At 37.4% G+C, this 13,334-nt stretch overlaps 1 protein-coding gene across 6 annotated transcripts in view; it reads right to left on the bottom strand.

The window, feature by feature from the left end:
* UBR5 (ubiquitin protein ligase E3 component n-recognin 5) overlaps positions 1 to 13,334 on the bottom strand; it is a 137,882-nt gene that overhangs the window by 69,590 nt on the left and 54,958 nt on the right. For 4 of the 6 annotated variants that reach the window (XM_032858564.1, XM_032858561.1, XM_032858559.1 and 1 more), the window contains exons 6-9: positions 10,210 to 10,399; positions 9,852 to 10,011; positions 9,109 to 9,258; positions 7,052 to 7,263 (exon numbers count right to left, since the gene is read on the bottom strand). In XM_032858564.1, coding sequence (XP_032714455.1) covers positions 7,052 to 7,263; positions 9,109 to 9,258; positions 9,852 to 10,011; positions 10,210 to 10,399 — 712 coding nt within the window. The remainder of the gene's footprint in view (positions 1 to 7,051; positions 7,264 to 9,108; positions 9,259 to 9,851; positions 10,012 to 10,209; positions 10,400 to 13,334) is intronic. The other 2 variants (XM_032858562.1, XM_032858563.1) reach the window with 1 other exon arrangement.

The raw sequence follows: 13,334 nt of genomic DNA, 5'->3' as shown, positions 1-13,334 counted from the left end.
CTCTGTCTGCTTCCTAGTGACTCCAGAACATCTTAACCCTGTGGCGGGTTGCCTGGGGCACTCGCAGTCTTGCTCCATCTTGCTCTTCTCCTACTCCCTACTACATGCAGCAAGTCTGAATTTCTCATTGTTCCACAAATACACCGTGCCCTTTCATGACCCGGGCCCCATGCCTGATATGTTTGGAATGCCTCTGCATCTTGGTCAGTGCCTACTTAACCTTAAAAATGCTGCTCGGATATCATCTCCTCTGTGAAGTCTCTGCCAAATCCCTCAGGTGGTATTAGTCATTCCCCGCCGTGAACCCCGAGCACTGTCCGCACACCATCAGTCTACCACTGATCACATACTGTGAACACGTGATGCTGCATGCGAATGTCTGTCTTCCCCACTGAATCCCCTGTGGGAAAGTCTGCACCACAGTCACCCCTACACTCCCACAGGTCAGCTTGGCGCATGGCACACAGCAGGAACACCCGGATAACTGAACGAACAAATGAATTTTAACTCCCAACTTCTCCAAGTTAAAAGGCCTTGCCAGAGCAGTATAATCCTAAACAAATCATCCCTACGGCAAGAGTATGGTGCACAAGGGCCCTCAAAAGTGACTTACCAATATCCTCCCAAGATAGGCCAGGGTTTCCCAGGTTAAGTCCTGAATGAGCTAACTGAACTCCAAAGGCCCTGAAAATCCATTATGGACAATGTGGAAAATTTGTGTGTCCAATCATAGGAGGATGATGGAATAATCACCTATTGCTTCTGCCCTTATTTAGATTCGTTATGTAAAGAAATTAAAAAAAAAAAAATCAAGCACAACACAAAAGAACAGTATTTTAGCTCACTCATTTCATAATGCCATAGAAAACATTGTTTTTATTATTTTAATGAAGTAATAATGGCTGCCTCTAAGCAAGTTGGGGCCTGCTTCTACCCAACAGGAAAAAGTAGATATGCATGTTTCCTTAAAGATTAGTAGTTTGTAGCCCTCTTTTTTTTTTTAAACAAAAATCAAGTCACTAGTGGTTGAAGTACTCAATAAATTTCCAATTGTCTGACGGACACTAAGTAATTGAACTGAGGTAATCAATCAAACTAGAAATCCCTCCCCAAAAGGAGACAGAAACTGTCAAAAATAAGATAGGAATTACCTACAGGCCAAAACTTGCAAAGCACATAGTCCAGCAGCATGAATACCACAGACCACATCTACATTTTGTGACATCAATTTTGAAAAAGTTGCTCTTTCTATTCCTAAACCTCTCCCAGAAAACCTGGATTTTACCTTCTTCTTTTTCGTTTAACTTGCCTACTACCAGCCAACACTAGCTTTCCCAGTAAGTACCAGCACCAACAGGAACGTACCATGTATTAGCTTGAAGTGGATGGAATTACAACTAAAGGTCACTCTGTGGAATCTGGTCAACTGTGTTTCCTCACACTTCATTTTTCCTTCCCTAGTCTCCTTATGCCTGCCTTCTTTCCCTCTTTATGATCCCTTCTGCTTCTGCTCTTATTTCATTATTAAATTGCATCTGTGACATATTAGCTAATTCTTAATAGGTACTACTACCTGGAAGCTTCCAAGTGTCAATAAAACAACAACAACAACAACAACAACAAAGACCTCTCCCCTCTCAACCTGCCCTTCTGGCACCAGGCAGGTAAAGCAGTATGATCAACAAGTTTGATCCACCGGCTGCTCCAGCAGCTGAAGCAAGGAGCCAAGTGTCCTGGGGCTATTTGCTCGTACCACCACTCACGGAAACAGAGACTCACGCGCAACTCTACAGCTCAAAAGACCGGTGTGAATCTAATTTCCTTCCTTCGCTCAGACCATATGAAAACGAGTCCACAACGGTAAGGAACGGGGCTGCAAATTAACAGCACCGGCCTGCCCCACCCGGTGTTTCCTTTGTCACCCACCACACGACTCTCACCACACGCTTCTCTCACAATTTGCTGAAAATAAAGGATCAACTGAAAGCGTCTGTCTGTTATGGGGCACAAAGCGAAGTTTTTATTTTTATGTTCAGCTTCAACAGATTTACTCAGCACGGATTTCTGTGTAACTTTACTCCTTCCTCTCCCTCCCACGTCTCTTCACTCTTATCTGGGGATTCTCTTGATTAAGTCTTTCGTGACTGGAGCTGCATCTTTTTTCCCTTATAAGTCACCTCAGATTCTTGTTGGAATTAGGCTGGCATAAATATATATATACTTACATTTTGCACGTAGACATTCAGCAACATAAAACTAAATTTCTAGTCTGAGAAAAGTACATTTCAAAACAACTGAAAAGTGACATGAAACCATGTGAGATAACCACCTAGTGGGGCAAGACTGCATCATCTTACCAACGTAACTGAATTATCACAGCTACTTCCAGAAATACAAAATATGAAAAGCAAACAGCAAAAGGGAGAGAAATGAGGGACAGCAGAGTGTTGGGAAGGGAGGGAGGAATGATGGATGAAGAGACAGGGAAGCCTAATTAAGAATGTTGACATTCTTGAGTAAAAGGACTCAAAAACTAGTATAAATTAGCTACTTCAACTGTGACCAGGATCTTGGACTTAAAGGCCTTCCCTCCATTTCTCCCTTAGGTAGATATGGACTAGACTACCCATTAATTTCCTATTATGCTATATTACTATCGTAATGAAATGTTTTCATCTCTTGCATTTTATAGTCCAGTGAGACCAAGGACACGGTCTGTATCTCTTTCAGCTTGAGCCCAACTCTGTACCAGCAGAGAATCTGGCACACAAAATACAACTGCCACATGGTCCCACTTGGAATACCCACTGGGCTCCTACCTTTCTATGACCTACAGAAACTACCTGTTCAGTTTGTAGAACAGGACCCTGCTTCTCCTTCCTCTTTACACTTTACATATACTGATTCATTTACGTCTTATAACAATCTTACAATGTAAAAACCATTACTATCCCCATCTTACAGATGAGAAACAAAGGCCCAGGGAGGTTAAAGGGCTTGACCAGGGCCACGCAGCTAGTAAGTGGCAGGGCCTGGATAGGAACACTCCAGTAGTCTGGCTCTAGAGTCCACACTCTTAGCAACTGCTCTGGCCTCCTGTGGTTCCCCAGAGCCTCTTGTATCTAATTCTACAATGGTACTTACCCCAGAGCATTAACATCATTGTTCTGCTTTCTACAAAACTCTTACCCTAACACCTAAGCAAAAGGCCTAACAGAAAGTACGCATTGAATCAAGGTTATTAAATTAACACTGACTGAATGACCCTCACCTCTGTCTTCATGGAGCTTTCAACATCGTATTTTTTAAGATGCTGAAAAATGAGTAAGGGAAAAAACTTTTATGCCTTTTTTTTTTTAACAATTTTTTAAAAGATTTTATTTATTTATTTGACAGACAGAGATCACAAGTGGGCAGAGAGGCAGGCAGAGAGGGGGGAAGCAGGCTCCCTGTTGAGCAGAAAGCCCGATGCAGGGCTCGATCCCAGGACCCTGGGATCATTTTACTTTTCGATACCCTGCTTCCAGTACCCACCAATCTGTTCTCTGTATCTATGAGGTTGGTGTTTTGTTTTGATTTGATGATTCTAGATATGAGTGACCATACAGTATGTCTTTCTCTGAATTATTTCACCCAGCATAATGCCCTGGAGGTACCATCCATGTTGTCATAAATGGCAAGACTTCCTTCTTTTTTATGGAGGAATAATATTCAAGTGTATGTGTGAGTATATGTATGTATTACATCTTATTTACCCATGACCCAATGATGGCTATTTAAGGTTATTTCCATGTATCTTGGCTATTCTACATAATGCTGCAATGAACACAAGGGTACGTGTATCTTTTGGGGTGTTTTCATTTTCTTTGTATAAACACCCAGAAGTGGAACTGCTGGATAATATGGTAGTTCTATTTTTAATTTTTTGAGGACCCTCCCTACTGTTTTCCATAGTGTCTGCACCAATTTACAGTCCCACCACCAGTCATAAGCATTCCCAAGTATGTTCTTACATATACTAGTTTTGACATTTAGCTCAAAGAATAACTCGTGGAAATATTTAAATCTAAGGTTACCTAAAATATTTTCAGTTCAAGATTATACTGCAAAAGGTTTCAAAGAAATGAAAAGAGAGCACTCACTCCTTAAGGAACTAATTTATTAGCCTACAAAATGGTGAGGATTTTGGAAGAAGGTGCTGTCTCTCTACAGAGGTGTTACTAATCCACCTAATTTACCAATGGAATTTCTCATGAACCCTTACAAAACACAGAGTGAAAATACTATGCTTACTACCCAAACTTACAATTTAAAAATACTGGATTAGGTCATTTCTGAAATTACATTGGGAGGCATTCTTTGACCTCCCTCACTCCCCTCAAAAAAGAAAAAAGAGAAAGACACTACTTTTAAGTAGTGTGTGCTGACAACGCTTTATCTCCCTGCACTCTCCACCTGACCCTGGATCACCTACCAAGCTGTCCCCCAAAACCCTTGTACTTCTAAGGGATCACCACCTCCAATTCGGGGGGACCAATACGGTCCCACATATTACCTATTTCTGCACGTAGTAATGATCTTATGCCCCTTCAAGATAGTTCCTCATGTTGTCTGAAAGTTAGCTGCAGGCCAGGTCTTTTTCCCTTTAATAGCTCTCTGCATTCTCTGAGGGTAGCAGTCACCCTCCTATCACTGATTGGTATTTGCTGATAACTGTGACAATGCTTAAAAGTTTGATTAGGCTTAAGCTATTTACTTTCCCTAAACTGTTATTTTTGATGTCTAAATTCTAATCATAAGCTAATAAAAAGTGGATCTTTTCCAGTGACATTTTTTCTTATTTAAATTCAATTATTGAACATATAATGCATTATTAGTTTCAGAGGTAGAGTTCAGTGATTCATCAATCTTATAAAATACCCAGTGCTCGTAACATCATGTGCCCTCCTTAATGCCCATCACCCAGTTACTCCATCACCCCGCCCCTCTCCCCTCCAGCAACCCTCACCTGTTTCCTACAATCAAGAGTCTCTTATGGTTTGTCTCCGTCTCTGGTTTCATCTTGTTTTATTTTTCCCTCTCTCCCCCCATGATCCTCTGTTTCAGTGACAATATTTTAAATAAGGTATTTTATAGAAAAAACGCTATAGGTAGGATATACTTTGTTTCACACACTCCTATTCCTCCTTCATTCAATAACTAAACATGAAGGAAATAACACACTAGTGTGTTTCATGATGTACTTATTAACTGTCTCTGAAAACAAGCTGTACTAAAAACACGCCCATCAGTAAAGACCAACAAAGCCTGGCTAAAGCTATGAGAGCATACACTGGCCGGGAAAGCAGATTAAACTTGTACTGTTTAAAATACTTTCATTCATCAAAAATAATACATGATAGGGGCACCTGGGTGGCTCAGTGGGTTAAGCCTCTGCCTTTGGCTCAGGTCATGATCTCAGGGTCCTGGGATCGAGTCCCACATTGGGCTCTCTGCTCAGCACAGAGCCTGTTCCTCCTCTCTCTCTCTCTCTCTCTGCCTGCCTCTCTGCCTACTTGTGATCTCTCTCTGTCAAATAAATAAATAAAATCTTTAATAAAAAAAAAAAATAAATAAAAATAATAATACATGATAAAGAAGCCCAGACTAATATATATGTCATGGCATTATTAAAACAAAATTCTTGAGTCCTCTATTACTTCCTGCCAATACAGAGGAGAGCCAACCTAATATGATCCAGGCAAGAGAAATAGGAAACACAAAACAATGTACGGAAAAAAGGGGGGGAAAAAGGCAGAGGGGTGGGGGGGATCCCAGGGAAGAGGCCTAGGTTTAAATCACCTTCTACCATATGGAATGAAAGCAGAACTTAGGACATGTCTAGTTTTATGGAAACAAGAGAATGCCAATTCAGGGAAAGTCTGTCAGCTGCCAAAGAAAACAGAATAACCTTTTGCTTACAAAGAGACTGATTAAAATGCATGTTCCTTCTTGCATTCAAGCTTTCCACATGAGCTGAATACAGAGGAAAATAAATGAACTACATGAAGATTCACAATTACTATAAAAGATAAACAAATTCAGAAAGCTAAACAATATTTTCCTTTAATACTCCGAATTCAAATTCAACTTCAAAGAAAGAAAAGAAATCCCTATCAGAATCTCTGTATCTGCTAGAAATTAACCTCAAAGTTCTTACGTTCTTTTACTTTACTTCTACTTAAGAAAATTTCCGACCCACTGGCTCTGGAAATAAGAAAAAGGCCCATCAAAAGAGAGACAGAAAACATGGCTTCCTACAGGAGCCGTTACCAAGCACCTAGGACATGAAACCTCCATGGCATTAACAGGATGTAAATACTCTGCTTCAGACGCAGCAGTAATGTATTTTTAAAGATTCAAATCAACTTATCAAATCCTGGATGCTTTCTAGAAGCCAATCATCGTACTTCTCCTCAGGATGCAGACCAGAACTCCCCTAGTCCATTCCTGTTCAGACAGCTTTGTCTCCCACGGCATTTAGAGCAAAGGGTCTGTTGGAATTCACTGCCATGAAACAGGACAGCTAACTAATCAAAGAAACACAGATCCCTAATCTTGCCCTGACATGCATCCTTGTATCAATGACCATGAACTTGCCCCACAGTAACTGGGGTTCACTGACTTTACAAAACAAATTTCTACAAAGGGCCATCAATTATTGGCAAAATTATCACCAGAAAACAAGTCCTGAAACAGAATGCTGATATGTTATCTGGAACTCCAAGCCCGATTTCTCTGATTTACTTCGTCAAGCAGGAAAAACAAAAAATAAAACAAAAAACCTAAATAATAGCATCACTGAGCATATCTCACTAAGATGACTCATACAGTGCCAAATAAAGATGTTCTATGTCTATTTTAAAACAAAACAAAAATACCGTTTTTACATCTGTGTGTGTGTTTAAATAATGGTAATACAAAAATCTGAAGTAAAACAGAAACCTTTTTGAGGGGGTGGGGCTTGCCAGGAATCCATTTAAATGGAAAGGGTGGGAATTTTTCCAAATACCTTATCAGGCCACCACTGCAAATCTTCTCCTAGAGATACTGGACTTTGAACCGGTGTATTCTTCTTATCCATGTTGGGCTCTCCTTCTTTACTGGTGGAGCCCCTTTCATTATCAAATGAGGCTCCATCAAGCCACCTTCGTTCACGTAAACGTAAAACGGATTCACGTTCACGCAACAGCTCAGAGTCTCTCTCTAAGGGAAGAAGGAGAACTGGTATGCAATTGGGTCACACCAGTGGGATAAAAGTAAGCCACTCTCTAGTAAAGACCCTTCAGGATGCAACTAACAGCAGTTTATCTACTCACAAAAATTTAATGTAAATGTATATCTAGTAAGCCTGACATGCAACATTCAAAACATTAACTCTTTCAAGTGAAGGTATGAAGATTATAAACTAGTATTTTTAAGCACTATATGTAGAGGCAGACTTTTTTGAATTCCAACTACATGTTTTTAGAGCAGAATTACTTTATTTTAAACTGGATTTTTAAAATGGAGTTCAAAATTTTTGGCTTCCATTAAAAATGCTTACCATAACTTTATTTATTAGAAAATATGCATAAATTAGAATTTCAACACGTTAGTTACATATGTAAGCCAAAAAAGAGTATTTGTTAGAGTGTCTTCAGTTATCAAAAAACGAAAAAACAAAAACAAAACCCTACACACACAGGGAAAAAATGTGAAAAGGCTAAAATACAAATCCATTAACGTTAACTATAAAAATTTTTATAATTCAAGGCCTTGTTTAATTTTAGAGGCAGATCTTCATGATCAATCTCATTTACACATTTCTGAGAACCAGACAAGCTTCTTTTTTTCTTTTAATAATCTTTACAGAAAGATTTCCTTACAAAGATTGCTTCCCCTGCAATTAGCCTACAAACTCTCTGAAACCAGCTTTGTTTTCGGTTTGTTTTTGGTTTTGTTCTTTTTGTTTGCTCATACATTATTTACTTTAAGTAGGTAATCAAAATATACTTTCCAGGACTTGGATAAGGACTAGAAACAGTATTATTAAATTGAACCATATGAAATTGCCATCCGTACAAGTCAAATATGGTCAAGTACCAGCAATTTCATATGGTTCGGATAAAAAATAATGCCTACACAGAATGACCTACAGAAAAGCAAAAGGGAGAAATTTAGGAGTTATTTGAGCTCAATATTGAATATTTGAAAATGCAATACTTGATATATTTAAGGCAATCAAGTGTGGATTTATTTAAAAATATTTAAAGCTATTACATAATAAGTTCAATATATTAAAAGATCATCAGAGATTTGTTATTTTTTAAACTTTGCTTTTAAGTACTAGATATTTGCAGCAAGGTCTTAATATAACATGGCATCTTTTGTAGTTTACTAATGATCAGTAAGTAATATATAACCGCTTCTTGTATGTTATTTCAATCAAGCAGTTTTACATTCTGGCAAGTAAAAATACTGACTTAGTAAGGTTAAAATACAAGCTAAATCTATACCAACAGACAAACAGAAAGTCTTAGATTTGTATGATTTCAAAATCTTCTAACCTCTACTACGTACTATACCTTTGAAGGATTTCAAACTTTTGAAAATAACATTTTAATAAGATAATCATTTTCACATATTTATTACTGACCAATCCCATTCTATTAAATTTTTTCATATTTCACTCTTCCAGCTAACCAAGATTTAAAATGAACAGAATAATCACTGTATTTTAATCAAATAAACTAAAGAGACTTGTTTTCTGAATGCTGCATGTCACTGTAAAGTAGAATTCTGCTTTTAGTTCAGAATCCATATGCCTAATTAAAAATATAGGTAGGTAAGTCATAACCCTTGGTAAGTATTCCACAATGTTGGTAAGATCATCTCTAAAGTAAAGTACTATCTGTGGCTCTTCAAAATCAAAAATAACTAGTTTAATACCAAAGCACTCAAAACACTAATAAGTAGTAATTTATTATTACATAATTACTGTAATATTAGAGGTTCAAACACAGTGAATTCTACCACTGTCTCTCTGTACAGCCAGCCAATGATCACAAAGAAATAATGCAAAATTACCTCGAGATGAGCCTAGCCTGGAAAGTGATGAACGACGAAAAGAAGGGTAACCAAAATAGCTAATGTCCTCAGAAAACATGGCATCGGCATCAATAATGACACTTGGGTGGGCAGAATGAATGTCAGCATCAAGAAGAGACATAAGATCCTCTATAAACAGAAACAAATATAAATAAAGCAGATACGGAAAATATCCGTAGACCATTGAATGGTCTCTGAAAATTAAATAAGATAAAAATGAGATGCTAACTACTGATATACTCTGAGGAAAAAAGGTAATAACTACCTAGGAAATAAAGTTAACGTTATAGACAAAGATTTTAAAGAGCATGAAATGCATGATCGCCACTTGGGCTAACTACTAAGTAATCATAAGAAAAAAAAAAACTAATATATTTGTAACAGCACAAAGATAATGAATGCAGTTAAAATCTAAATAGAGTTTTTACATATTCAGTAATAAGGGCATCAAAAAACAACATCCCAGAGTCATCTGTCAGCCAGTGATAAAGACAGGCACATACAACCATGTCTCTACTAGAACCAAACACAAGTCTACTGAGCAAAAACATTTCTCATTTTCCCTTAAAAGTATTTTATGATCAAATTAAACATCCCAATGAGAAATATCTACCACTTTGGGAAAAACCATCAGAAAATCCACTGTACTTTAAAATTCCATTCCCTAGTCAAAAAAGTCTCTTCCTTCAGAGAGGAGAAAACCATGATGGTGATCCACCAACCTCCAGGCAAATAAGATTCACTGGCTGTATCATCCCCATCATCTCCATCTTCATCATCCCGGCTAAGTAAATTATTTACAGCAAGGTTTACATCAAGATTTGTTCGTTGAAGCTCCCGAATAATGACACTTCTGGATTTGCCTTGTAAGACAACTTGGGCCTGAAATAAAAAATAAAGAAGACTGCTATACTAATTCTCTTTTGCTTACACTTTTATCAAAATCAGCTTTCTAGGCACAATGACAGTAAAGCAGTATTTCACAATCCATGGCTATGAGCCAGGACGATAGCCCAAGATATTCAGTTAAATCTCATCCTATTCTGTTGCTTTATGTGAAGTGTTCTACAAGATCTCTACCTGTGAAATCAGCTCCTCTGGAATGACGGACGCAGGAATAACCGGCTGGGGCTGACTGCCCAGAAGCCCAGATCCTCGATCCCGTCCAGTCCGAATGACCCGGGTCTGACGGCGGGAATCTCGAGCTCCAGCTGATGACCTACCAGAGGATCCTCCTCCACTTCCACCTACTCCAGAACTCCATCGACTTCTAAATAATAAAAAATTTAGAGAATTAGCATTTTAAACAATCAGTCAGAAAAGATCACCTTGTGTCTCACATTCATTTCTGTAAGTGAAGACAAAGCTATTTGTCTGACATACATTTTACAGTATTTTAATAGAACAAGGTAATATAACTGAGCCTTATAATAAAACTGATTCAATTTTTTAAATGCTTACATGTAAATCCACTCTTTAGAAAGGTATATATCACACTTTTGCATCTTTTGAAATCTTTTTTTGAAGCTCCACATACCAAGTATTCCTAGTCACTCCTAGAATGAGTTATAGGACACACCTTGCCTCTTCATGAAACACTCATCAGACATTAACTATCAACAATGTGTTACACAAAAAGTATAATTCAGAGTTTAGGACTCAAACTGCTTTGCATGGAATGAAACATTCATTTGCAAAGGTATCTATCCATTAATATTTAGCACTATTAACTACCTTAACCAAAAAGAACCTACTATTTAAAATAATTAGTAATTTTTTCTTAAGTATGAGAAAACTTAGAAAGGGCATCCTTTTCCATCTTCAGTTTCTGCCCCCAACACAAGCATTAAGGATCTTCAGATCAACTAAGCTAGATAACCATAAACAACTGCTTTTCTGCATTCAATCGGATCTTTAAGAAAACATTCCCTGAAACCACATTAGCCTTAGAAATCATGAGAGTGCCAGTCTCTTTTACCAAAAAAAAAAAAAAAAATAGAGTATAGTTGATGCCTCTTTAAAATCAATCTAATACTTAAGAGATCATTCGATCTAGAGAAAGCTGCTTTATTCTTAACTACTCTTCACTGTACTCACCTAAGACTGAGACCTTCAACCTCCCACTGCAAAAAGAATTAGTTTAAATTTGATTTTCCAAGTGTCTTTTTCCCTTAAAAATGTTTGACTATACACACCATAACAATTCTCAAATTAATATACAACTATTTGATCTCTTATCACTTAATTGGAAAACCCCATCTCTGTCTAAACAAAAACAAAGAAACAACAAAAAAACAAAACTTTTAAAAGTTTCCACAGTAAAATGGAAAAAAAATCTCCAGAAAACATGGCGTGTGTCACCCTTATTGATGGCTTTCTACCCTCGCTGATGGTACTCTATTGCTTCTGTGTATCTGTAACTACAGCCTGAGAACCACCCAAGATAATTCTAGAGAAAAACAATATTTTGCATTCTCAGGGCTACAGTGTGAACCATTATTTCATCTCAGCTGTGTACCAGTTTTCATAATTGTAATGGTAATGACCATTCACAGACCAAAAGATAAACAAAGGAGCATTAGAAATATATTCCATTAACAAAAAGGAAATTAAGAAATCAATTCCATTTACAATAGCATCAGAAAGAAAAGAAAAAGGAAAAAAAAAAAAAAAGGATAAACCTAACCAGGGAGGTAAAACTTGTATACTGAAAGCTTTCAAACATGGCTAAGAAAATTTGAAGAAGGCACAAATAAAAAGAAACAAACCTCATGTTCATGAACTGGAAGATTTAATATTGTTAAGATGTCCTTATTACTCAAAGCAACAGATTCATTCCAATCACTATCAAAATCCCAATGGTATTTTTTTACAAAAAAATAAAATAAAATAAATATTTTTACAAAATATTTTTTACAAAAATAGAAATTCATTCTAAATTTCATGTGAAGTCTGGAGAGACTTCAGGAGCCAACAATTTTGAAAAAGAAGAGAAACAAAATTCTAGAGAACTCATACTTTGTGATTTTGAAACATTATTACAGAACTACTGGCATAAAGACAAATAAACAAATGCAACAGAATAGAGAGCCCAGAAATAAAATCTTGCATGCACCGTCAAATGATCTTTGACAAGGGTGCCAAAACCACTCAATGGGGAAAGGGCAGTGTCTTCAACAAATGATGCTGGGAAAATTAGCTATCTCTATGCAAAAGAATAAAACTGGCCCCTTATGTTGTATCACACATACCATATATCACATGCAACAAAATTCCTAGAAGAAAACATAGGGGAAAAGCTTCCTGTTAGATCTGGCAGAGATCTTAAGATAGGACACCAAAAGGACAAGCACTAAAAGCAAAAACAGAGAAAATGAACTGTATCAAACCTATTAACTGTGCCTCAAAGGACATAATCAAGAGTGAAAAGGCAACCTACAAAATGGGAGAAAATACCTGCAAATCGTCTGATAATGGGCTAATATGCAGAATATATGAAGAGCTCCTACATTCAACACAAAAAATAACTCATTAAAAACTGGGCGAAGGATGTGAATACACATTTCTCCAAGGCTGACCACAAATGGCCAACAAGCATGAGAAGAAGTTCCACATCACCAATCATCAGGACTAAGTAAGATATCCTCTTACACCCATTAGAATGGGTGTTACTGAAACAAACAACAACAACAACAACAGAGAATTCTAAGTGTTAGCAGCAAGGATGGGTAGAAACTGGAACACTCACGCAGTGTTGGTGGGATTGTAAAATGGTGCAATGATATGAAAAACAGTACGGAGGTTCATCAAAAATTAAAAATATAACTATCATATGACCCAGGCAAGCCCACTTCTGGATATATATGCAAAAGAAGGTAAAACAGTCTCAAGAGATATCTGCATACCCACATTCACAGCAACATTATTCACAGTAGCTAAGAGGTAGAAGCAATCAAATGTCCATCAAAGGATGAATGGATAAAGAAAATGTGGCAGATACATACACTGGAATATTATTCAGCCTTAAGAAAAAAATCCTGTCACAGCCTACAACATGCACGAATCTATTATGCTAGTGAAAGCGGCCAGTCACAAATAAAACCCGTATGATTCCAGTTATATGAGATATCTGCTTAGATATCTAAGTCAAATTCATAGACACAGAAAGTAGAATGGCAGTGATCAGGGACTAAGGAGAGGGGATC

Source organism: Lontra canadensis, unplaced genomic scaffold (genome assembly GCF_010015895.1).
Source record: "Lontra canadensis isolate GAN:19392208 unplaced genomic scaffold, GSC_riverotter_1.0 scaffold15, whole genome shotgun sequence".
Taxonomy (NCBI): Eukaryota; Metazoa; Chordata; class Mammalia; order Carnivora; family Mustelidae; genus Lontra; species Lontra canadensis.
Note: the sequence above shows the minus strand (reverse complement) of the source record. Positions and strands in the feature narration are given on the sequence as shown.